This window comes from Macrosteles quadrilineatus, unplaced genomic scaffold, assembly GCF_028750875.1.
Source record: "Macrosteles quadrilineatus isolate MER2022 unplaced genomic scaffold, UCM_ALF_1.0 Scaffold_2__2_contigs__length_208266976, whole genome shotgun sequence".
Classification (NCBI taxonomy): Eukaryota; Metazoa; Arthropoda; class Insecta; order Hemiptera; family Cicadellidae; genus Macrosteles; species Macrosteles quadrilineatus.
In genome coordinates this window covers 126809084-126834784 of record NW_026542595.1, presented here as the reverse complement: position 1 = coordinate 126834784, position 25701 = coordinate 126809084, and the positions used below count along the sequence as shown (strand labels likewise).

The 25701-nt window shown below is 35.6% G+C and overlaps 1 protein-coding gene across 1 annotated transcript; it reads right to left on the bottom strand.

The window, feature by feature from the left end:
- Positions 1 to 983: 983 nt before the first annotated feature.
- On the bottom strand, positions 984 to 25475 carry LOC128987298 (hormone-sensitive lipase). Its single transcript, XM_054408069.1, has 13 exons — positions 24812 to 25475; positions 23667 to 23853; positions 18199 to 18316; positions 17556 to 17663; positions 16859 to 17049; positions 15848 to 16024; positions 14995 to 15097; positions 14329 to 14517; positions 13563 to 13736; positions 10863 to 11034; positions 9145 to 9292; positions 5167 to 5292; positions 984 to 2504 (listed from the first exon to the last, which is right to left on the bottom strand). Exons 1-13 carry the CDS (start codon positions 25171 to 25173, stop codon positions 2421 to 2423), a joined length of 2139 nt encoding a protein of 712 aa, XP_054264044.1. The 5' UTR covers positions 25174 to 25475; the 3' UTR covers positions 984 to 2420.
- Positions 25476 to 25701: the final 226 nt, after the last annotated feature.

Here is a 25701-nt window from a genome sequence, read left to right as displayed (position 1 = left end):
TATGCGGTACTCTAGTTTTCTTCAGAGTAGACCATGAGTAGGCTGCATAAAATGCCTTCTGGGCCGTGACAGACGGACATAAATGGAGATAAGACATGTTTCAACTTCTTCAATGTATAAAACATAAATAACCCAAAATATGTATAATTCTGAGCAATGTACAGACAAAACTATAACTTTATTGATATAGATTAACTGGGTTTGAATTTTAAATATCTAAAAAAATTTTAAAACTTCTTTTATACAAATAGTGCTGGGCGGGGGAATAATGTTTCTCATTTGTTGTGTACATCATTTATAGGGGGGGGGGCTGTTGCTCAATTGGGGGGGGGGGTGCGTCACGAGTCTAGGGGGGGATGGGCACCCCTGATTTTGAGAACAGGTTTTAGATACCACACCTCTGCCAATACCACCCACACGGTTGAAACAGAAATTTAATTAGTATTGTGTGACATATCTTTTGAATTAATCTATAGGTTCATGAGGAACGCAATCTTTTGAAATAACCGATTTACATTTGTTAACTGTAGACCTAATAAAAGGTGTTATGATGGTAAATTTGTACAAAAATATATTTTGTTTTGATAAACGCTCTCCTAAGGGCATGGACATTGGTTAAAGAGTTGTATTTCATCACACTTAAAATATTGAATTTGTATCAGCTGTTAAATTTTTTTCAATCCATCTTGTTCCATCACTATCATGGTAGGTAATATTTCTAGGAAGAATGATTTGCACACTGATTTTCAAGTGTTCTTGTTCCTTGTGAGGGTTTCAATTTATGCAGACAACTGGTGTGGGTTCGAAAAGCTTCTAATCAAACTCTATATCTGTTTCTAAAGCTTACGAGTTTCTTATCCTACGCACTTCAGGTGCACCCACGGATTGATTTCCTTTTTAATATTATGACCACATAGACAAACTATCCAACTTAACATTCAATTAATTTTAGTCCATAATATATCGGTATAAAAATTTAACACTTGTTTAATGATTCAACATGCTTTATTTATTTAAACAAATTTACATTGTAATAACTGATTTCACTACGGTTAACTATGCATATTTTGATTATCATCTTGAAAATTAAATACTTCATCTTTAACATAGGAATACGTTTACTAGCAAAAGATGTATTAAAAACTAGCAAAATACTTCGCACCCTTCTACTATCACTACTCAAAATAAAATCACATCAAGTTTACAAATCACAATAATCGTAGATCTTTTTCTTGAAAGACAAATTATCATAGGATATTAGCATGAGTGGAAAATCATTATTGTTCACCTTTCAAATAACGTAAATAACTCTTAACATAATACCTGCCAAGACTTGGATAACTATCTTATACAATGAAATTGGCCACATGTTATTTATCCAGTTTAATTCCAGATAAATATTATTATTACTATTTTTGATTCAGAAGTAAATTAAGAAGTTATTAAATCTACATTCTTGAGTACCACAAAAAATTGGGTAGTTTATTATTAGTTATGATATTTGTATATTTTACAATCATTATGGTTTGTTTCTATATGGTTGTAGTTTTGGATATCCCAAATTATGTTAAGTACAAAATAATTTAATTACAGTGAGAACTAATATCTAGCTCTACTAAACAAAACAAAATGTATTTGCTGCTTCAAAAAAAAAAAAGGTTTGAGAATATAATATAATTATTAAAGGCACTGTTTTTCATGTTAAATTACGAAGAGAAGTAGATGCTTAATGTCAAAATATAAAAATCTACCTAAAAATTCTGTAAAAAATTAAGCTGATTAAAAAAAAAGTTTTATTTTATATTTTGATTCAACAAGTTTATTAATCCTATTTTTAATTAAACAAAACAAACTCTTATCTTTTTTTCTATCAAAAAGAAGAAACACTTTCAAATCTTATTTAAAAAATACAACAGTAAAACTAAATTAAAACACGCGTGTTTGATTTTTGTAATAAAGGAACATTTCAACACTTGTGAAACAAATTGTTAAACTTGTCAATATTATTTTAAAATTGTATCCGTAGAAAATCTATCACTTAACTAAACCTTACTCTAATACTGACACAAGAGTTAAATACTTAGTAATGATAATGAACTACAAATATTTTTGTAATGTTTTGACTTCAGTAAGGAACTGTTACATGCCAAAAGCGATTTACTAACAATACTATTCAAGCTTTGATTTTATTGATAAGTTAATACATAAATGTGTGATATTTATAAAATTGAAAGCCGTACGAGGATTATACACAATTATGGCAATCAAGTATACTCATAATAAAGTCTAACATTAGTAAATTCTTGAATAAATTACTCAAACTAACTTGCTGGTAACTATATGCTGATATAGAAAAATACAATTGAACATCATACAAAACAGTACAAAACAATAAGGTAAACCAATTTCCGATGTTGGTTTTACGTGTTGGGTTTTGGTAGGTCGAGTAGCTCTGTTAGTCTTTGGATACATTTCTTTGATGCTTCATATGCTTCTTTGCTCAGCTGAACACAGAACAATATAATCAAACCCACACAGTTAGTAAACACATTAAAATAGTTCTTAACTGTTATAATCTATCGATACACTTAATGCAATAAGAGTTTTCTCTGTAACAGCCTGTTTCTGCTCATCCTACTCAACCGATTTTTACACAAATTTTAAAGCTTGAAATGTTGCGTAGTGATGAATGATACTTAAACAGCTTATTTATTTAAGGGCACCCCCCTTGCCTTTGATTTCTTTCTAGAGGATCCAGAGCTGCTGACCAACTTCCTCAATACCGATTTTCAATGTGAATTGTAATTTAACAGCTGATTACCTTCAGATGAATTTTTCACCACAGTTTTTTTACAACATTTATTTCTGGTTCAATGTAACAGGACATTATTCACAGAAATTTGAACAAAAATGTGAACAAAATAACTATAGTAACATTGCCGCTCAGACCTGAGGCACCCTGTAACATCATAAATTTAGATACGGTTAAACATGTTCAATTATCTTCAAGCTTCATTCAGCAGGTCTTCGGAAAGCCTTCGATGTAGCCTCCTGTTCTTAGTTGCTTCACCAAGATTAAATGCCAGTGCTCCACGAACATCATTTAGAGTATTCTTAAATTTGAATGTGGATGGTGAAGGTTCAGATAGACTCTACTCCAAGCTCTTCATGTATGTTTGTTTTTAATGAACCAGGGAGCATTTACCGCTATTCTTAGAATTTAGTTTTGGATCCATTGAATTTTGAATAGCTTATTTTTTGATATAGCCAATCCCCAGATAAGAGATGCATATGTTATCAAAGGCCGAATTATTGATTTGTAGATTAAAACTGCACAAGCCGGTTTTAGAGTTCGACTTTCTATTGATTAAAGGGAAAAGCTTTGCAAGGCTTTACAATTACAATTTTATCACCACAGTGAAATTTTAAACAAAAGACATATATGAAAATTAATTTCAAATGGACTACTTTAGTTCATGGCCTCTAATTGTGTGTGGCCTCTAATTGAAGTTGTGGGCTCTAATTGAGGTACATTGATCTTTTTATGGTATATCTACAAAAACACACTTTAAATATTGTAAATTAGGCGTTTTATAGTCTAATAAATGTTCTTAAAAAAATCATTCATATTATTTTCATTTTAACATCAAGATGTTTTTTAATATTACATTTTGTTTTAACCACAAGCAATAGGCAATCGTACAAGGTGTTCTTTGAAAGCTAAAGGGTGATTACAGTTTTGTTCATTATACCTTGGAGAGGAGTTCGGAACCCTATTAGAATGCTCATCCGGGAATCCTCATTAGTCATTAATTTAAGGCAGCTACGCACACTTAGGTGCGTATTCTAAAGCTGAAATTTAATGCAAGGTGAGTGTAGAATGGGGGGAGATGATCTGTGTAGCTTTGTTATTGACTAAAATCAGCTGTTTCATTAGCCATTACCATTTATTTAACACGTTCGCTACTGCAATAGTACGAAATTTTCCATTCACATGGACCAGCGACGCACATATGCGACGGCCGGTTTCCACCCATAGACTGCCGTCTATTATGCAACAAACACATTGCATTAGACAACATTTTTTGGATTTACAATTCTCTAAGAGATGTGGTCCAAGACAATTAAAGCACAACTGATTTGATTGTTAATTATTTACAATTATTTACAAACACTATTGTAGCGTATTACAATGTAAATGATCACTGTTTTACAGGTTTTCGCCTGTGGTCTGTGTGTACTGTTATCCAAGTGACAGCCCGTCTATGTGTAAGATTCTAAGGTATACCTCGGTCTGTGGCAATGACCGCGGCGTCGCATATATGCGACGCTCAGTAGCGAACGTGTTAAAGCTTAATAATCAATCAGGGAGAGCTGGGTCCAGTTTCGAACCATCAAAAAGCTACTGACTTGTCTCAGGATCGAACCTACAACCTTTTGAGTGCTACCAGTATTATTTCTCTTTTTTATCACTTAATATGTCTATGTGTGTGTTCTATTTATTATTGTCAATGTTGATCTTACAGGGGCAGGCTGAAGCCATAAGCACTTCATCCAAAATTGTCGAATTATAAGTTGTTTTCCTGATACACCTTAAAAATGGAAGCATCTGATATTACTAACCTGATGACCTGATGACCCTGATGTGAGATGAAACTAGTTGTCCTACTGCTATGTTCTAGATTGTACGAATGCAAAAGTATTTACACAAATCTATTCTAAGTGAAAGGTTGATTACTTCAGTTGTGTTCAATATATCTGCTGTTGTAGCCCAAGATAAGAAATTAAATAAAGTAACATTGAGGAGAACTTGACTATCACAATACAATATTGTAGATGAAGAGTTCAAACTGGGAAAAGACACACGATACTACACTATATACACACTAGATACACTATAAACAAAATATTAAAATTTTTCTCTGTCACTGACAGCATTTTCAAAGGAAGGTATGATTTTTCTCTTCAAATCATACCTTTCTTAGCAGATAATGCTGTCAGCGATGGTGAAACATGATGTTTTGTTTTTAGTAGTTTTGTGTTTCTTGTGCCAATCTGGATTCTTTACCAAACAGCTAATCCTGCTATCCTCAAACAAAATCTTAAAAACATTGTGCTCAATGTCACATCTTCAAAACTGTTAAGAAATTGAAAGTTGTTACTAACCATGACAAAGTTGAGAAAACCATGAGGTAGACCATCGATGATTTCTAGAGTGACTGGATTACCGAGTCTTTTGAGTTTCTTGGCAAACTCTACACAATCATCCAGGCATGGGTCCATTTGTAGAGTCTGAAAATAAACATCAATCACAACATAGTATTCGTCAGTAATCAATTTTGTTTATATATTAAACACTTACTTACTTCACTTACTAAAGCTAGGGTTTCCAAGAACACACCAGCGTGATCTGTCCGGCGTGATACCCGTTGGCACCAATTTTTGACGCATGTCCTATCAAGCTCGGCGTGAGAGTGGTTTGCAAGAAAGCGGACATTCGCAGTTATTTCTCTTGGGAAATGAACTATATAGTTGTCAGTTTTTAACCAACATGGACGTTGTAACTGTTGCTATGTTGCTGGAAGAAGAGGAGGAGGAAGAGTCCATGTTATTGGAAGGGTTTGTTCATCATGGAACCATACCCGATGTATGAAAAAAGGAAAGATGAGGGCTGCTTCCATATTGTCCATATTGTTCTTGTAGTTCTTCCTACTCATGTCATATAGCACCGGAAAACTGCAAACTAAATCAATAAGTTTCTCATATTTTACCAATGAAAATACTTTCGACTCCATACTGACAATTAACACTCTCTAGGCACAAATTTAAACACGCCCTAGGCACAATTTAAAAAAGAATAGTTCAAAATAACTTGTCCGCTCGACGTGCACGCCAGAAATTACTTGGGTCATTTCCAGCGTGCCACGCTCTGGACTCACGCCGGACAGATGGCTGGAAAACTCATGTCCGGTGTGATCGCTCACGCTTGGAAACAGCACCCACATAAAAACATGGCTTCAATTTAAACTTGAATACGTAATCACGCTTACCCACTCATGCTGTCCGCCCGGCGTGATCTTGGAAACCCTAGCTTAAGACGGACGTTTTTACACTTACTCACTTCACTTACTAAGACGGACGTTTTTACACTTACTCACTTCACTTACTAAGACGGACGTTTTTACACTTACTCACTTCACTTACCAAGACGGACGTTTTTCGTATAGTTTGTAACATTTAGTGGAGAAAGGGATGCCCAAATTGTGCAGGCGCACAAGAACCAACCCCCTTGATTTTGTTATTTTGTACAGTCATGACAATTAACAGACTAATTTTAATACCAATAACGTCTTTTGCGACTCTAAATGTGTTTAGCTTTTCCCTCATTCCTAACTACCCGCCATTCTAATTGAATGACATCGTCTTTACTTATATTAAGCTTAATAAAAGTCAGGAGTAAACAATGGAGGGGGATGATCTGTGTAGCTTTATTACTGACTAATATTAGATGTTTCTTTAGCCAGGATCATTTATTGAAAGCCCAATGATAAAAAACAACTATAGTTTGGCCACTTAGAAAGCGACCTCCTGTAGCATTGGTTAGCATTAGCGTGCAGGTCGTTTTCTAAGCGGCTGAACTATAGTCAAGAAACAAGCCTGTGCACAGTTTCCGTATGATTTAGTTGAGGTTTAATCATGTTTTAATGTTATTCACATTTTTGTTTCAATAGAATTTGGTTACTAAGGGGGACCTAAATTTAAACTATTAATATGAAATTGGTATCCATGGACACAACTCATTTTCCTACCAGCCGCCAACAACTTCAGATCAAACCAATTTTTTTCTCTTGAGATTCTTCAGATTTTGTAAGTTTTTTTTTGTTTTTTAGCAATGTTGTTTGAATTGGGTATGTTAGTCTTAGGTACGATATTGAGGGAAGTATACAGAGTGCCAATTCCGCCAATTCCACCTCGGCGAAGGGATGTTCCGACACCCCTGCCTCTGGTACTTCAACCAATAGCGTTCCGACGGCTGCCTACCCAATCTGCAACATTTGCCAGAGGCGGCTTCTGGTAGAGGTAAGGAACGTGCTGCAGGAAAAGGAAAACTTACAATCAAAACAAGACATGCAGCATGCAGCACAAAAATGGAAGTACTGAAACTGGAATAAGAAAAATACTGAAACTTTAATACTGAAAATACTGAAAATGGAAATACCAAGAAACTAACAGAATGGAGGTTACTTTTGGAATTTCCCAAATAGAGACAAAAACAGAAGCTCAAACAAAAAATACGCAACCAAACATGCGTGTGTACTATGATGAATGTGACAATGTTTTACCCATATGAACACAAGACATTGAGGAAGAAGGTGTAAATCTGTACTCTGAACATGAAAAAATCAGGAAAATACTGAAACTGGAATACGGAAAATACTGAAACTGGAATAATGGAGGTTACTTTTGGAATTTCCCAAATAGATACAAAAACAAAAGCTCAAACAAAAAATACGCTACCAAACATGTGTGTGTACTATGATGAATGTGACAATGTTTTACCCATATGAACACAAGACATTGAGGAAGAAGGTGTAAATCTGTACTCTGAACATGAAAAAATCAGGAATTGTACAAGAGAATTTACTTGAATGGGACCACTAGGCACGATCACTGTTAAGCTTGCTACTGAAATAAACGTTTTTGGATTTTGAAGAGTTGATTGTGAAATTGTTTAATTTATAATAGTATTTCAGTATTAGTGACTGGCTAGGTTCTTGGCCATTTGATAACAAGTAGTCATTGTCTCTCTACCATTCTTAACAAGCTGCGTTTTTCTAGTGATTAAATTACAAGGATGGTTTAGCAGGGATGTAATGAATCGTGCAAACCTGACCCCTGTAATAATTAAAATCTTGACGAATCACTTTATTCTCTCAACTGTTGTAGGCGTTCATTTGCCTACTGATGTGGAACAGTTTTACATAACAAGGGTAACGGACCAATGAGGTTCAAGGATTGAGAGAAGAAGTAAAATTGTGATGCTTCAAACTTCAACTTATCAGCTTTTTACCAATTTATTTTTTTTACGATTGGTGCAATTAGTGGTACTATGAGTTGTTGCATCAGTCTGAGGTAATGAGAGGTTATAAACGAAAACATAACCTCTCTTAGAAGTTTTGAGTAGTGACTGATTATTAGTAGCCTAATTTTAAACCAGTTGTAGGTAAAGTAGTGTTAGTGTAGTACGCAACTCGCGTAAATAGTGTTAACGACACTTTTAGAACTTTTTAAGGCACTCGCCAAGGCTCGTACCTTGAATTTTCTACTTGTGTCGTTAACATTTTATCCACGCGATCGTTGCGTAAACTACCATAATTTGTTAATTTTATTCATGTTTTTGATAAGCCTTTTGTCATTGGAATTGTGAATAATCTCCAGGTAATTTTACGACTTTATTCTGCATTTTTAACCTTTCTTCAGACCAAAACCTTTTATCTAAACTATTTTTATCTTGAATCATCACTTGGTTCAATTTAGTGAATGAATGTTAATGTAAGTGAGATTTTCCATATTTCACCCATAGCTAGAATAAAAATACTTTTCTTGCTAAAGGTTTGTTTTTCTAGCTGCTGATTTTGGCCGCCAAAAACACCAGTAGGATAGCCTAGTAGATTTTGTGCAAGTATTTAAAACATTGAATTTTCCTTGTCGATTTTGGCAGCTACGAAAACTTGCCTTTAAGTTTAATTTTGAATATAACAAATTTATTTCCCATGATACAATCGAATTTTATTTCCTTGCATATTTTCTTGTGTATTAAATTACCTGTACAACTTTCTTGCAACATTGATTGCATTTCGAATTTCTTAAAATTGTGATTGTGACCTGAATCAACCTCATTCCCAATCACTGACTCTTTCATAACTAGCCACAGTCTGGGTAGCCAAGTCATTTAGCCTTCAAATCTAAATGTTGCTGGTTCAATTCCAAGCAATTCCCAGTTGCCATTTGTCATTTGGGCTATCAACTAATGACACAAAAAGATCAACAAGACCTGGGTTGGACCGTTTCCCTCACAAAAAATTTTTTTAATGCACGGCGTAAATACATACAAATAAATAAACAGATTGAATTAGCACTCACCACTAAATGTGTGGGTGGGAACTGGCTCAACACGACATCACTAGCCCAGTACGGTGAGAGGTACGGATCTTTGGGGACATCAAACTTGAGCATGTCCATAGGACACGGCAGCAACATCGTCTCTAACAGAGGGTCGTTGTCTATGTTGCTGAAACATCCACAGTTAGAATCAGAATGTTATAGCCAAAATTAAAATTGCAGGGCAAACGTCACTAAGACTAAACGTAACTTATCTTCCTGGATAGGCATCCGCTTCCACGGTACCTAACTTTAGAATTCTGGTGACAACCACTTACTTACTTACGGGGCGTCACAAATATCAGTCGATTTTTTGCCTCGTAGATTAGCCGCCTGCAATATTCTCTATCCTCTGCCATCCAGATTTCTCCTCTGCATTGGATCACATCCTTTTTTAATCTGTCATACCATCATAATTTAGGCCTACCCAACGGACGTCTTCCTGTAGGTACGGCCTCACACCTCCTTCAGTCTTGTGCCATCCTGTCTCTGAAGTACATGTAAATATGGTGATGACCACTGGGGTGTCAAAATCAACAAATCACTAACCGGCGTTTTCAGCTTTGACGTAAAGTGCCTCCTATATTCCTGGGACGTACAACCCGCACCCTTCCAGATATAACCTAACCTCACTCTGTAAGCTCCATTTGATTTGTCATCTGTGCAAGTCAAGTCGCCCTGAAGATGGCACTCTACATCAGGCCAAATGTCAGTTGATGAGAGTGATAAGTCGATTTTGAAGACCATGATTCTATAAACGTTAACTAAAATAAAACCCAATTAAAAGACTTTCCTTCCTAAGACTAAGTGCTATTTGAATTATTAATAACTATTTGATTATTAATTTGATTATTAATAACTAGTACCCTGTAAAATTTGTGGCCAGTTTTTAAAATCATAATTGGGTGTAGTTGAATTGGGCGACTGACAGAGTGCTAATATAAATTACTGATTTTTTACAAATACACTAACTTTTTAACCAAGTAAATTGATTTGACTTTTGTAAGATTAAGATAGCATGTTTAATGTCACATCAACTGTTTCAGTGACAAACCCTGAGAGAAAGTATGATTTTAGACTGTAGCATAGTCTGTAACGGCTAATTCAACTAAGTTCTTTTTTATAATAAATTGGCAACAGCTGAACCACATATTTTGAGGTGGATTATTGCGGACATTTACCATCATGATGAGTAAAAAAACAAAAAACAAGTTTTCACAATGTTTAGGAATCTGGAATCTGACCCCGTCCTTAGGTGTGAAAGTCCCTAAAACATAACAAGATTAGTAAACAAACCCAGGTAAAGCTGGATAGTACTTACTTGTAATACTTGTCGTCTTCGTCGTTGACCAATGAAAATTGGATAGACTGCGTCAGGAGTTTCTATATTCTCTATCATATAGAATGGCCAAACAGATAGCCAGAAACAATACAATAGGTAAAAAATATGGTCAGGAACTGAGAACAGCATCAGATTACAGGTCTTAAAAATTGTGAAAACTTTTTTCTTACAAATTGTGAAAGAAAATTTCAGGAATAATCCCACAAACACCGTAAACCCATAATTATCAAAAAGCAAAAAGGAACTTCCAACGAAAAATTAATCCATATAGGGTGAAGTTAATTGGTTAAGCCTCATCAACCTATTACAGCTCTTTCACTAAACACCCTGTATTATATACAGTCCTCGTTGAAGATACCTTTCATTAAGATCCATGCTAGGGGACCGAGAGCGAGACGCTAATGAAGACAAAGTTCCTGTGATGGCTGTAGCTATGTTCCCGGCAGTCCTGGATATCCTCTTGGACAATCCTGGACTGACTGTATCCTGAACATCCAATACCTCATCATGTATCCTGCTGCCTTCTTGTTCTGTAAGCACACAACATAGCTTACAGGGTGTCCCCGAACTCTACCAACCTTTCAAGGTAAGATTCCGGGACTAAAGACAAAATAAAATATGTTGAAAATATCCAAAACTCAACAGTTACCTGTATAGGCGACATTTTGCTCTAACAAAACTATTTATTTATTTGATAATAGCTAGCCTATTTGTAGTAAATTTAATATTTATACATAGAAAAGTTACTGAAAGACCTATTTTAAGAAGAAACTGTATTTTTTCAGTATAGTTAGTTCAAAAATTGCGGCTGTATAACAGTTTAAACTTAAAATAAAAACTACATGGATAGACCTAAACAAAATTATAGTAGTTTTTCTTATTTAGATAATTTTTTTGCAATTCTAACACCAATTATCATAAAAAAATTAATTGAGATATAGACTATACTAAATTTAAATTTGCATAATCAACAATTTTGGCTAATTGGATTTGTACCAAAATTTGGGGTATTTATACAATAGGCAAGTCGATTAAAGCTTAAGGGTGCGCTCAACCTCAGCTCGGGCTTCAGTAGCTATGTTGCACCATTGGACAGCACCGCAAGAAGCGCTTGCAGAGATTTCCAAGATTCCTGTTTTCGAATTAAACAATAATGATAGCTACGCATTCTAATTGGCTTATAGTAGTGCAAATAAAGACCAATCTATAGTTCTTTTTTTTTCAAATGTTCAAATAACTTGTTTTTAATAAGTTAGGGCTAGTTAAAAAGATCTTATTTCTTGTCCTACAACTCAAGTTCATAAGGTGTGAATTAAAAATAATTGAAATAATGAAACAACAAACTGTAGAAAATTTCATCCTCTTTAATATAAAACCTTAACTTTGATTCTACCTTCAATTGATATCGTCACTATACTGTACGTGATTCAATTCCTTTGATATCACGGACAATTAATATCAAACATTAGAAATGACAAAATAAATTTTAACAAAAACTAGGTATCTTCTTTATTGTATTCAACAAAAAAACATACTAAACTATTTTCTGTTTACAAAACAATTGAAAAACATATGACTGTTTATATATTAATTATTAAACAGTCTTTTGGCAAACTTATATGAAATATATTGAGGGGTTTTCTTTATCAATGATTAATCATCGTACGTCAATCATCCCCCCCAAAACCCTCAATATATATTTCAAATCTTCCTCTTTCTAGACCTTAAGTTATACCCAGGTGAAGCATCGTTATGGTCTTCTGCTTCTTGCTCTTCGAACTCTCTTCGGCTTGTCGATTCATGAGTATTTTTAACTCCGACATTAAAACTTTAACATTAACCTTAATTGGTGGATCAGACCTCAAGAGGTACACTCCCTTCCCTAGCTTGTGTTCCACCTCAAAGTATTCACACGACGTAACATTGAACGCAGGTAGTATCTCGGTGTCCGTTGCGGTTGACGTGACCACAGGAGAATCGGTCCGATGCAGGATCCCATCCTCGTCTCCTGAGATGGCTGATGAGTCCTCGACCATCACTGTCCGTCGCAAGATCTCTTCTGCACCTCCTGTGATGACCGTTGAGTCCTCGACCCTGTCTGTTGGCCGCAGGATCTCTTGTCTATCTCCCGAGATGGCTAATGAGTCCTCGACTATCACTGTCCGTCGCAAGATCTCTTCTGCACCTCCTGTGATGACCGTTGAGTGTCCTCGACCCTCTCTGTTGGCCGCAGGATCTCTTGTCTATCTCCCGAGATGGCTGATGAAAGTCCTGTCACGGTCGCCAATTGATATCGTCACTATACTGTACGTGATTCAATTCCTTTGATATCACGGACGATTAATATCAAACATTAGAAATGACAAAATAAATTTTAACAAAAACTAGGTATCTTCTTTATTGTATTCAACAAAAAAACATACTAAACTATTTTCTGTTTACAAAACAATTGAAAAACATATGACTGTTTATATATTAATTATTAAACAGTCTTTTGGCAAACTTATATGAAATATATTGAGGGGTTTTCTTTATCAATGATTAATCATCGTACGTCACAATGTAGCAGGTGAAAACAGATATCTTGCAAACCCTTGCATTCGGTGGCGCGTCAGGGGTAGAGGGTACCCTTAAAGCTATTATGACAGCGATCGGAGAACGTATCTGCAAAGACTTTGAGATAAAAAAAATAATCTTTTGCATCAATTACGGAGGATGATGATAATTGTCAGTAACCGCGGGAGACGAAGATGAAGTCTACTAGACTGAACAAGATCTTCAAGGTTTTACCACGATTGTTGCTTCTGCCTTCGCCGGTTTATTTATTACTGTAGTTACTAGTTATTGTAAGGTTTTTAAAGTTTTTCTGTAAGTGATTTGGGTAATTGGTGATTCAAATAGTTGGAGTTGAGATCGTAGGAGTTCTAATGTAGTGTATTTCTTAATTTCATTTTAAAATAAAGCTTGTTCTTGAGAAAAGAATCAATAACCGTAAAGTAGGATACAATTTAGTCAGCTGATACCAAATAGGCCTACTAATGTTTGGGAAGAAACCAACCTAAAATCTTGTCCAGTTCCAAGACTTCAGAGGGAGAAATCTCCTCAAAACTCTCCTCACTGGAAGAACGAGACTTGTTCAGTTTATCTTTGCGTTCATCGGGTTTCTTGCTTCTCCGCAACTTGTGTTCGTGCGCAATTCCCGCTTCACTTACATCGGGTGGACACGCGTACGCTGAAACATTACAAACACCAACTCAATACATTGTGTATGTTTTTCTAGATCCTAGCCCGGAATTGTTTTCCACATTACTTTAGGTTAGGCCTAGAGGGTCTCGGCATTATGACTTATAAAATACATTGGTGATTGGCAAGATTTGAACTCAGGACTTTGAAGACTAAAGTTCCACGCTCTACCACTAGACCAGTACACTCCCCATAATGTATGGTAATGGTACCTGTCAGTCATTAATGTTTCATTTTGTGCCTAGGTGTTGACAGAGAGACTCTCCAAATTTTAAAAACTCCCCCTAGGGAAGAAAATATTGTGTTTTACCTATACTTATTGTAAGGTAAGCTAGCTGCTATCAGTGATGAAGAGGAAGAAGAACGTGTGGGAACACTTTCCAAACCTGTTATTTTTTAAATCTTCTATATTATTAATAGAGTTTGTGTTTTTCCCAAGACAGTGATAAACGTTCCTACAACAAAATATACAACTAAACCACTTGGTTAATAGATATCGCTTCATTCTACAGATTAAAATCATATCCTTTCCTTGAACAAGACTGTTCTTAAAGCTAACTACGAGACAACACAACACTTACCTTTCAAACATCCCATGAGAAAGCCGAAGGGTAACAAAGGATCCACGAGACACAAGAGTCGAGCAGGCGAAGGATTGAAAGACACCACAACTGGGACATAGGCCAGAAACAGCCCATCTGGTGGCCTGAGGCCTAGCTCAATACACTTCATAGTCAGACCTATTACTAGGTTGGCTCCAGCTGAGTCCCCTGCAAATCAAATCAAATCATTATTTGGCCATTAAGTACTTTCTCACTTCTGACGGTAAAACAATTATAATGGGTAAGCGGAGGGAGTAACTATGAGGTCATAGAAAAATTACAATAATTGCAATATCTTTAACAGTTAGTTTTAGAGCATTGTGGGTTTATCATTTTCGTTTAGAGTTAAAAGGACTATAACATACAAAATGTCAATAAAAATCGTGAGAGCTGTGCCGTAGTGAAAATCAGATTTTTTGGTTATTTTATGATTTTCATGAGGGAATCACTCTTAAAAATCATGATAAAAAAAATGGGAAAACAGACCATTTCCACAAACCGAATTTTACCAAAATTGGACCACAACTGTACTCTGTAGTCTGTACACATCCAACACAAACACACACAAGACACAGAAATTACTTAAAATATCTTCTTGATCACTAAAGTATTCGACAGTATTTAATATCTAGCATGCATAACTACCTGCAAAAACTATGCGTTCGGCTGTAGTTCCCAGTAAGCTAGTGTTATTGAGAGCCCAGCAATAGGCATACAAAACATCTTCCAATGCCCTTGGGAACGGAGCCTGGAACAAATATAATTTTTTGGGTAAGTATTTTTTAGTTAGGTTATTTGTTTTAGATGCTTTTGATTTAATTTGAAAGATGGTAGATTACACAAAGCAATTATTGTAACGTTTTTTTTATCTTTGAGACATGAATTATGTCATTCAAGCACACCTAGCCCTAACTGAACTTAAAATAGTAACATCAATAATGTTAAATAAATGAGTAAAATGTCAGATTTGACTGAAACTGTACATTAAGCTATCCATGTGTTGAAGAATATAGCTTCTTAATCAGCGGACGGACACTCCAATCATCATCAGACCCAATAGGCTAATGAGGGTCATTCAGTCATAAACGGGCATCTTTACAGACGCTTTCTGCGATCCCCAAAAAAAGCTCTGCACATTCATGGCAAAATCAAAAAAATATTCCGATGTCTCGGCCAAATCATGAACATCTTGCACAGTTGCAGAGATATCATCATCTCCCACGCACAGCAAAACCTTGAACATCATCAGCGGTGATGATAAATTATTTATTACGTTATTCGCTTATTATTCTGAATTCCCGCTAATCCGAAAGAGGACTCAAGGCTCAATCATCTCAAGGCTCAATCATTAGTTCTGAATACCAAGACTCTACTGTGTATTAAAACTCTGTTTAAACTTGTTGCGCTTTTTCCCGATTACTCAGCGTTGCTGAAATTTAGTAACCTCTCGGTCTATATAACACTGCGTTTCTGGTACTGTACTGCATAAAGTTCTTACCTCAGGAGACAGACTGTAGTCCACAGACAGTATAGGAGCTGGTAAAGCCTGAGCCCATTGTCTGAGGTAGGCCTCGTGTGACCGTGAGCTCTGGGCTACGAACCCTCCTCCGTGACAGTGGAAGATAAGTCCCGTCGACGGAGGCACCAAGCTCTCCTTGGTACCTGCTTCTCCTACCTACCACATCACAGGTGTTGAATTGAAAGTGATGTACATAAATCAATTGTGTGATAAATAATAAAATACAATGAAGATTTTAAACACCATAACTGTAACATTAATTGCAGGACTGTAAAATATAATACTTTTTAAGGATGGACATTTATGTCTTATAATTTACAGCAAAACCAAATCAAACAAAACACTCTTTATTCAAACAGTACCGGTACATGAATTACATGAACATACATTTGACATAATTACAGCACTAATTCAATGATGGTACAGCTACTCTTTTTTTCAACTCATATACTCCTTAATGCTGTCGGTGACAGTGAAATATTCCAACGTTCTGTGTACATGTGTCTACTATACAATTTCTCATTCAGTTAAGCGGTGGTGGTTCTAGGACTTTGTTAGGAGAAGGGGGGGCTGCCGGAGGGTTTGTCAAATGAGTACCCCTAAAGATAGGAGGGGGCTCCTCCCTACAAAATTTGGTATTTTTTAAACCCGTTTGGTGACTTTACAAAGCCATTTATAGCGTTTAGAATTGATTGTGCCAAAAACATACCGTTTCACCTGTTAATTGCCATATCAAGTAGATTCATAAAAAAATTACATTTTAACAACTAAACGATGAAATGAATGTTTCAATTTATTTTTTCAGGGTCCAATGGGGAGGAGCTTAAACCCCTGTAGCCCATCTCCTTGGAATCAACACTGTAGGTAACCCTATCCTCCTAAATATGCCCTAACTTATTTCTGAAATCATTTGTGCACAATAGGACACTTTTACTCCTGATCCTACATCATCTATCAAATACCAGCTGTCAAGACTATTTCCATAGTTACCATGTTTTGTCTCCTGACGGCACTCAGTAACCGCACAGACAATGCTCCGGGGCCGGTGTGTGAGGAAGGTATAGGGATGTCTATAACACTTCCGTCGGCCCGGAGTGACGTAAGAGGCTCCGGGGGGAGGGAGATCATCCTGTTCACCTCCACGGAAGGGTGAACAAAGTTGGGCAGACGGTTCATCAACTCTAACAAATGAGAAGAGCAAGATTAAATAGGAGACAATGGTCTTTTTACTTTACTTTCACAACGTAGGATGCTAAGCTTTAGCCCGGAACTGTTTCACACATTACTTAAAACTAATTCTTGAGAGATGTGCCATATTACTTGGAATCGAATACATTTGGTGATTGGTAGGAATTGACATTGGGACCTCGGGCTCCAAAGCCACACCCCTCTAGAAGAATTTAGACATTTTAATATTTTTTTCTCATAATTACTGCGTGTCTACCTACCAAAATGTTGTTCTGAAATAATTTGGATCTTTAAATGCTATTAAAAGATTCACTACCAGGTTATACAAGGCACTTCATACAGAGGAGTGTGACTTCTGATAGAAAACGTGTTAAGACAATGCAAAAAACATAACCTGGTAAACATAAAATTCAAATTTAATTACTGAATAAGCCACAAAGTTCAATGGGTTAAAACTTAATAATTGGTCAACATTTACCAGCTTGGACAGAATATTTACCATTTTCTCCTAAGAACCAGAACTGTTTGCAGAAGTCAACCGAAGCATATTGTGATATGTGAACAATACGTCTCGCCCTCAGTTCTGGATTCAGTACGTATTTGCTACCTGCAAAATAAGTCGATTACAAAATTTACTGTACAGACCCCAAATTTGTATTAAACTACCAATATTGTTTAACTCTTTTTACAAAAATTATACAGTTTGAGGGGAAGTTCCCCCCTATTTTTTCACCTAATATATATTGTACAGCTGATTTATGTTTTGGCAAAACTAAGCCGTTTAGCTATTATTCAATGGTAGTTCAAGTGGAGGGGATGGATTTCTTCCCTTAAAACCGCCTAAATTTTGTGAACGGAGTGTAGTTTGGTAGACAGACAGTTAGGTTTGATCTTTGGCGGAGCAGTTTGAGGCGTATCTTCGGCCAGGAGATCGGCACCGTAGAGTGAGGGTTCAACTGACCAACGATTTTTAACGCTCTAAGCTCTAAATTCAGGGCTATTTCCACTAGGTAACGGCCAAGAGTCCTGAACGTCACAGATCATCAAATGTCTCCTGTTTATTGAGCCGCATGTCAGTGCGTAGGGAGTGGCATCTACCTGCTAGCCTGTATAGTAGATGGAGAGCACTGTAAAATACTCACTGTGCCACAAGTAGTTGGTCGCTCTCTCCAGCACCCCTCCATCACTATAGTAAACCTCGCTGAAGGATACCATCAGTATAGACAACCCCTTCAATATCACTTGCATCGACTCGCAAAACTAGAAAAAACAACAGAATTACAGCCAGGGCCTCTTTTTAAATGGAAGTGGTTTGAGGTTGATCTGAGTTGTAATTAAGAGAAAAATCTTCCTGCACAGAAGGTCAGAGGGGACACAATCTCTAGGCCCCATAGCATGTCACATGCAAACCGCCGGCCTGAATACCAGGGTTGCCACCTTAGGCCAGGGAAAAATCGGGACATTTCCCCCCTCCCCCTAAATTAACATAGGCTTATATACGGGCATTAGGAACCAAAATCGGGACGGGTGGCAACCCTGCTGAATACAGATGAAACTTACAAGAACACAAGAGTATTGGATTACCAACAAATCTGGATAAATTATAAAAGTAAACCTATGATGTTATTCTCGTGTTTGGTATTAGGTGTTATATAGTATGGACAGTAGAGTCCCACAGTCAAAATTGAGCCCAGAACCATTTTGAATTAGCGATAAAGCAGTAATTTTTTATAAAAATCAAACAATGTAACTAAATGGTTGTTGTTCCCTAGACGTACAACACTATGATCACTTCTACAGTACAGTCTTGGAAATAAACGTGAGTATCTTCTGTTATCGCGGAAAACCTGTATTGATCTTTGGGAATCACATTCTTCTTATACAGACAGAGATACAATAAAATGCCGTTAATAAATTAACACTTTTAGACACAAGTTTTAGTGATCATTCTAAATTTCTTAGTTCCATACAAAATTTTTGTACGATTCCCAAATTCCTGGTTTCCAGTCGCCTAAACCCCTTGGTTGGTACTTCCAACGCTTTGTTTTAAGTTTTAAGTATAGGCCTACAGGATGAATAAAAAGTCAAGACTCCCCCCCGCTCTAATAATTTTCCAAGTAAATATACAGAGATATACTTTTAATGGTCGTGCAATCTTAGCAGGAAATTTCATTTTATGGTTTTGAAATTTTTGAGTGTCCCCCCAAAAGGGGGGATTTGGGGGGTATTTAAAATATTTTAAATGTAAACCCCCTTCAAGTTATACCTCATTTTGAAGGGTTTACAAAAACTTAAAGAATGGTGAAAACTAGAGGTCGCTATCTCTCCTCTATCCAAAATGGTAGCACGTCAAATGTTGTGGAAAATCAATGGTAAAATTGGTTCGTAGTGGTAATATTGGCTACCATTTTGGATAGAGAAAAGATAGTGAACTCTGGTTTTTACCATTCATTAAGTTTTGATAAACACCTCAAAATGAGGTGTCACTTGATGGGGGTTTACATTGAAACATTTTTAATTGCCCCACAAACCACCCCCCTTTTGGGGGGAATCTCGAAATTTTAAAATGTAAACCCCCATTTAGGGACACTTCGTTTTGAAGTGTTTACAAAAGCTTAAAGAATGGTGAAAACCAGAGTTCGATATCTCTTATATCTCAGTAGGTTTTTGCGAGCCGGATTAAATCTAGGATAAAATGTGTAGGTTGGAGACCCCTGGTTTAGCAGAAAATTGTGAACACACTTGTAAAATACATAATTTCTCATAATAGTTCGGTTTTTATAAACTTTACTTTGAATAATTAGTAGTCTAAACACTCATCCAATGACAATCATATCAATTGCTAACAAACCGTCTCATTAAGTTTCAAATACTTGTGCTGTAATAGCCGTGGTATTAAATATTAACAACGCTTCAAATTACTGTCAATAGCAACTAGATAACTGTCTTAATTGACATGACTACGTTGACGAAGCTTACACTTCCTTAGCCTATGCATTTTTAAATATTTGTAACAACTAGTACAATCTATTAAAAAATTTAAAATATATTAAAAAACTAAACAAACAACTATTAACAAATAAAAAAGTGTCCATTAGATTTCTCTTTGATATTAACCTAACATCTGAAGTAAAATCTAAATTAAAAATAAATACTTAGTAGAATTAAGACAAGCTACAAAAAATGAAGTCAAAATAAAATATTTAATGAAAAAGATAATTGTGTGCAACATTTAAAAAATAATAATTTGTTCACGTAATTTGACATAGGTAACAACTTGAGGGGAAATTTAACTCAAATATATAGAAATCTATGGAAATATTTATATTTTCATAGTTTAGGGGCTACACTTAAACAATCAAGGCAAGCCAAAAATCTGGGGAAAACCTAAACCAGAATAGGCGTATATATTAATTTTTACACATTTTTCAGAACGTTGGTTATGCTAAAGGGATAAGTTTAGGCACTGTCATTAATTACTCATAAAAAGTGACTATCCTGAATATTGTCAAATTATTTTATGAGTTAACAATTTGTAAACTCCTTTACAATTTAACTTGTGTTTAGACAAGCCTGAACAAATTTACCATGAACCCGTTATGTTGATAAGAAAGTTAAAGATATTGTTGAAGGGTAGATCAATATTTGTGTCACCAGATATGTGTGAATGACCTTGTACAGAACTGAGAAATGATGACACAAACTACACAGATAATGATGAGTTGACAAGCATTCTACGCTGTCTTGACAAACATGAGTTAAGGTCAATAACTGTCAGGAACAACTCACGTCATAGATAAAACCATAGACTTCTCATCAAATTGTAAATTTTGAAGCTCGTTTTTCGTGTCTAGTGACAATGATCACCAGTATCAATGAAATTTTGTTTCTATTAACGATTTTTGTTTTACTGTTTCGTTATATAACTAGGAGACGCTTATTTTTTACAAGCAGAGTACCTGTCCTTCCTATGGGGTTGGCGTAAAAGAATAAAATGCAGTTATATTAATAAATGCAGTTATGTGATTTGCAATTGCAATTGGAGAGGACACGGTTTCAGAAAATGTTGTTCTTTTAATTTAGGGTATACTATAGCACATCTACTATAGCTATATAATGTTCTACCACTTCACCTAAACAATAGAAAAAAGTAAAGTTCTCATTGTGTATCACAGCTTTTTGTTGCTGCTTGGTTCAAATTAGCTGTTGTCATAAATTTAAAAAATAAATAGTGCTACACCCTGTTGGTAAACTTTGTAACTTTATAATGCTATTGAATATCATAGAACCAATTTGTGTAGTTGAAACAGCTTACTAAATTCTTTAATTCCTTTTAAGTATGAATAGGTACTCATAGGTTAACATGGGAAACTTCGGAGCCACTGGGGCAGAGCCCGAAAGGATTTTTTATAAACAAATATGTCCATATGTTAATTGGGAACGAGAATCATCATACCAAATTTCAGCCCAATCTTACCAGTATTTAATGTGTGATTTAACTTCAAACAATCAAACAAACAAACAAATAAACACACAAAAAAACTTTTACATTTATAATATTAGTAAGATGATTATATTGTTTTATTTGGTTAAACAAGGTTTTATATTACTGATAATACAAGAAACAAATTGTAAACAAACAAAAATTGCTTCAGCTGTTCCATAAGGATGAGAAATCCACTAAGAGAGTATGTTTTATCCATGATAAAACATAAACCCTTTAGATTTCTCATCCTTATGGATCAGCTGAAGACAATTTTACTGTTGGATGCGGTGCTGCTAGGATCGTGCTTACAATTTGTTTCTTGTTATTTTAGTTATACACAACTTCGTTAACACAACCAAAGAAAACGATAAAATCATAAACAATAAGCGTCTCTCAGTAATATAACCAAACAGTAGCACAAATCATTAAATTAATTCCTGTTACTGTGTATTTATATATACTAGTAAACACGTTGCTCGAAATCGAGCAAAAGCAAAGAAGTAAAGTATCTATTTTAAAACAAATAAAAGTCATCATAACTTCCGATGAGTTTAAAAGACTTTGAATCGATACATAAATAACAGCAATTAAATTATACAGCTGATCAAAATGTAAACAATTATGTTCTTCATAAGAATAACATGGGAACTTTAACAGCCACTGGGGCAGAGCCCAGAGACTTTAAAAAAATTAAAGGTCAGTTTGCAAATCTAGGCGACACGCTCTTTCCAATGAGATGTCAATGGATAAAACCGGTTAAGAAATGGCGGAGGAGTTCAACCGACAAAGTTTCATGTAGCGCATTAATTATATAGATTTTTTAGTTCAATATATGTAAATATTGTTCATCCTTGATATTGAAATCTCCATCAATTAGTGTATTGCTTTAAATTATTTATGTCTTGTAAACAATTTCTAAATTGTATGAAAAATATATCGAAGTTGCTGATTGGAGGTCTAAACACTAATTATTGTTAAGGTCTGCTGTGCATTTAGTATTTTAATTGCTGTTTCAATCAGTTTTAAAACTATTTTAACTAAAGAAAACAATTTAGTTAAAATAAATCACTTGACCTCTAATAAATGAGTTAGGTACTTAAAAATGTAAATTCTAACTTGAGAAAGAAAGAAACATTTAGTCAACATTAAAGTCACATTGAAATGTCACCCGCAGGAAATACATTAAAACATGCTTCCGATTTTACAATGGGGTCTACATTAACATAGGCCTATTTCAAATTAGAAAATTCTACAACACTGAGAAGTTTAAGAATTAATGATTGGTTAGAAAAAGAGGTTTATTATAAATCAACTATCGGTACATAATTCAAATTTTGTATAAATGATTTAGAGAAATATTTATCAAACTTCATTGCTGTGCATCAAGTAACTGCGTAGATAAACATTGTTAAGTACACAGCATCAATTTATAACCCTTATCAATATGATCTAGGTTAGTTTAAATGTTACTTTTTCTGCTATCTTGTTCCAGTGAAAGCCTTGTTGCTAGAAGTTTTACAATGTTGTTATTGACAAGTTATGTTCGTAAATGGAAACAGAAATCGAGGACTGAACATAAAATTAGTTGAAATTAACATTCAGTTAAAAAATTAAATTTAAGAAAATGCATTTCTTTCAGGTTTGACTCATGATAACTTCTTGTGTTTCCATTTGAACCAAAACCCTTATCCCTTGTATAATTAGTGGTGAAGACCAGTTTGGTGGTTTCAGGTTTTGTTTTACAGAACTGGTCGTGGAAAATCTGCCGATAGAAACTCCTGGGTGGAAAATAAGGTGGGAATTGTTGTATTCACGGTATGGATTGTAAACCCTGATATGAGGTTTTGGAACCTAAACACTTCCTATCAAATTTAATATATAGGTAGGCTACATTATAATGTGTATCTTTTCCATGTTTATTGATCCGAAATTACCGCAAAAGCAACGTTACAGTTTACCCTATGAGTTAGGCCTATATCTCCTGGCGTTACTTAAAAGCTAAGCTACACAATCTCAAGTGTTTACAATTGCTACCTACCCAACAAGGAATAAATCTAACAAGTTGTCGTCTAAGTATCAGCAATATGAACTCTGAATATGAGGATACGAGTAATATCAGCTTACCTGGAATCCCAAACAACTTCCGTAGAAGCAGACCTGATTGAAACCAGGCGAGTCGGAGAGAAGTTCTTGCGGAGATCTGTCTTCCCGAGGAAACAAACATCCAGCTTCTCCCCACGACACCAGTGTTTTGAGATGAGTGAGAATTACTGTCAACGAAGCTAAAGCCTGATTCACTGTCTCAACTTCCCTGCAAGTACAACGGAAACTTCAATATCAAGTCAGCGTACACACATCTAAACTAAGATACGATATCAGCAGGGTCTTAAAACTTTTTTAAGTGGTTCGATTGGCGGCCTCTTTAAACCTTGCATTTGCCCGTCCACTTAGGCTATGGACCTGTGCGTGGAACGTAACCAGCAAAGCAAGGGATGAGCCGTTATAGTACTAGGGTGAACTTTACTGATAAAAAATAGTGGCAGTGACCAAGATCCGAGCCCACAATATCACTGCCTTGGGCGTGAAGTCCATGACGCTACCAACTCACCAAAAATCACCAACTTCCATCAGCAATCATTAGTGCTGCTTGATATAATTCTTCGATTCATTGAAGATAGCAGTAGGCTATAATATAATGGTTAAAAAACACAGTTGGCTTAAGTGCCTTCTTTACATAATAAAATAAAATTTTTAATTCCAGCCTAGGCCTACATATTGGAAAGCGTGCAAAATGCTAAATTTATAATAGCCTTATTTTGTATTGACTATGTTGCACTCCCAATAAAGCTAATCAGCACCTTGTTGGGCTACAGTTCTACAGAGAACCTGCGATAAATTATCAAATTATATATTGATTTCATTTTTCAATATGGATAGCCTCCGGATTAGAGATGGGCGTTATTTAACATAACAGGATGAATAACAGTGTTGCGGCTGCGGCAACGTTATCGCGGCAACACGTTGCGGAGAACTCCCTGTTATTATAATAATGTATCGGCTATCTGCACCATGTTGCAGGAAAGCCGTGCAGATAACAAAAACAAAAACATGCATTGCCGTTAGTGCCATTGCCGCAACGCTACCAGAAACATGCCTTAGCGGCATCATCTTGGTTAGGTACTGAGTAATTTAGGTAAACCAGCTTGGGTACAAGTGGCCATGGCAGTAAGAATAGAACAAATAACTAGGCCTATTTACTTAAAACTTACCTAAGGTAGGTGTTTTTCCTGAAAAAGTAAGAGCTTCGATTCTTCAAAATTTGCTGACATACTTTCTCACCATATAATATGAACGCGTCGACAATTGTGACAAAACTTCTATAGCCATTCCCAGGTGTGTTTTGGTCAAAATCATAAAGTGGTGCAACTTTCCTCAGTTCATCTACGACTGGGTAAATAGCGACAACATTACTGTGAAGAGATGTGAAATTGTCACACAACTTTTTCCCAAGTGGACTCTCATCAGGCTTAAAATAGTCAGCATTATTAAGGCATAAATCTTTTAATATATCATACATAGCATAAACAGACTTTGGATCTTCACTTTCTTCGAAACTTTGGCTAGTCATCATACTGTTGTTTACACTGCCTAATAATGTTATCAAATAGGTTTCAGTAGGTAGGCCTACCTAACATGAAGTCAGTCCTGAAACCCAAACACTACTAAGTTAGGCACTAGGCTTAGATTTTCAAATGAAACACAGAGACAGTATAAAAACCGCACGACATTCACTCAATATTTAAATGCAACACCAATAACCATGGAAGGGTGAAAGTCATTTGAAGTAAATTAAAATTTTAGCTGTCATTACACCACTGCTATAACTAAACTACACAGTAGTACAAAAGACAGGTGATGACAGTTTAATTTTGACAGTTGTTAAGTTGTGAGTTGTGCCTTTTTTCTGCACTTCAGTGAGTCGGAAGGTTCAGTCAGTCAGCTGTTTTAGGCACATCGCCAAAAAGGAAATACTTATCAGTATGGCCACTACCACGGAAAGAGTTAGCTGTAGTAAGGGGGACAGCTCACTTACTCTACAGATCATAGACTATACGAGCTTTTTAAATAATATTGAAGGTTCACTTGCACTACAGGCTCG

Excerpts from the sequence above, each read along its gene's own strand:
- LOC128987298 (XM_054408069.1), bottom strand. The coding sequence starts at position 25,173 with ATGATGACTAGCCAAAGTTTCGAAGAAAGTGAAGATCCAAAGTCTGTT. Across the intron at positions 17,664-18,198 it reads GACCAACTACTTGTGGCACA|GTAGCAAATACGTACTGAAT; the intron begins GTGAGTATTTTA and ends CTTATTTTGCAG. Across the intron at positions 5,293-9,144 it reads TCCCACCCACACATTTAGTG|ACTCTACAAATGGACCCATG; the intron begins GTGAGTGCTAAT and ends GTTTATTTTCAG.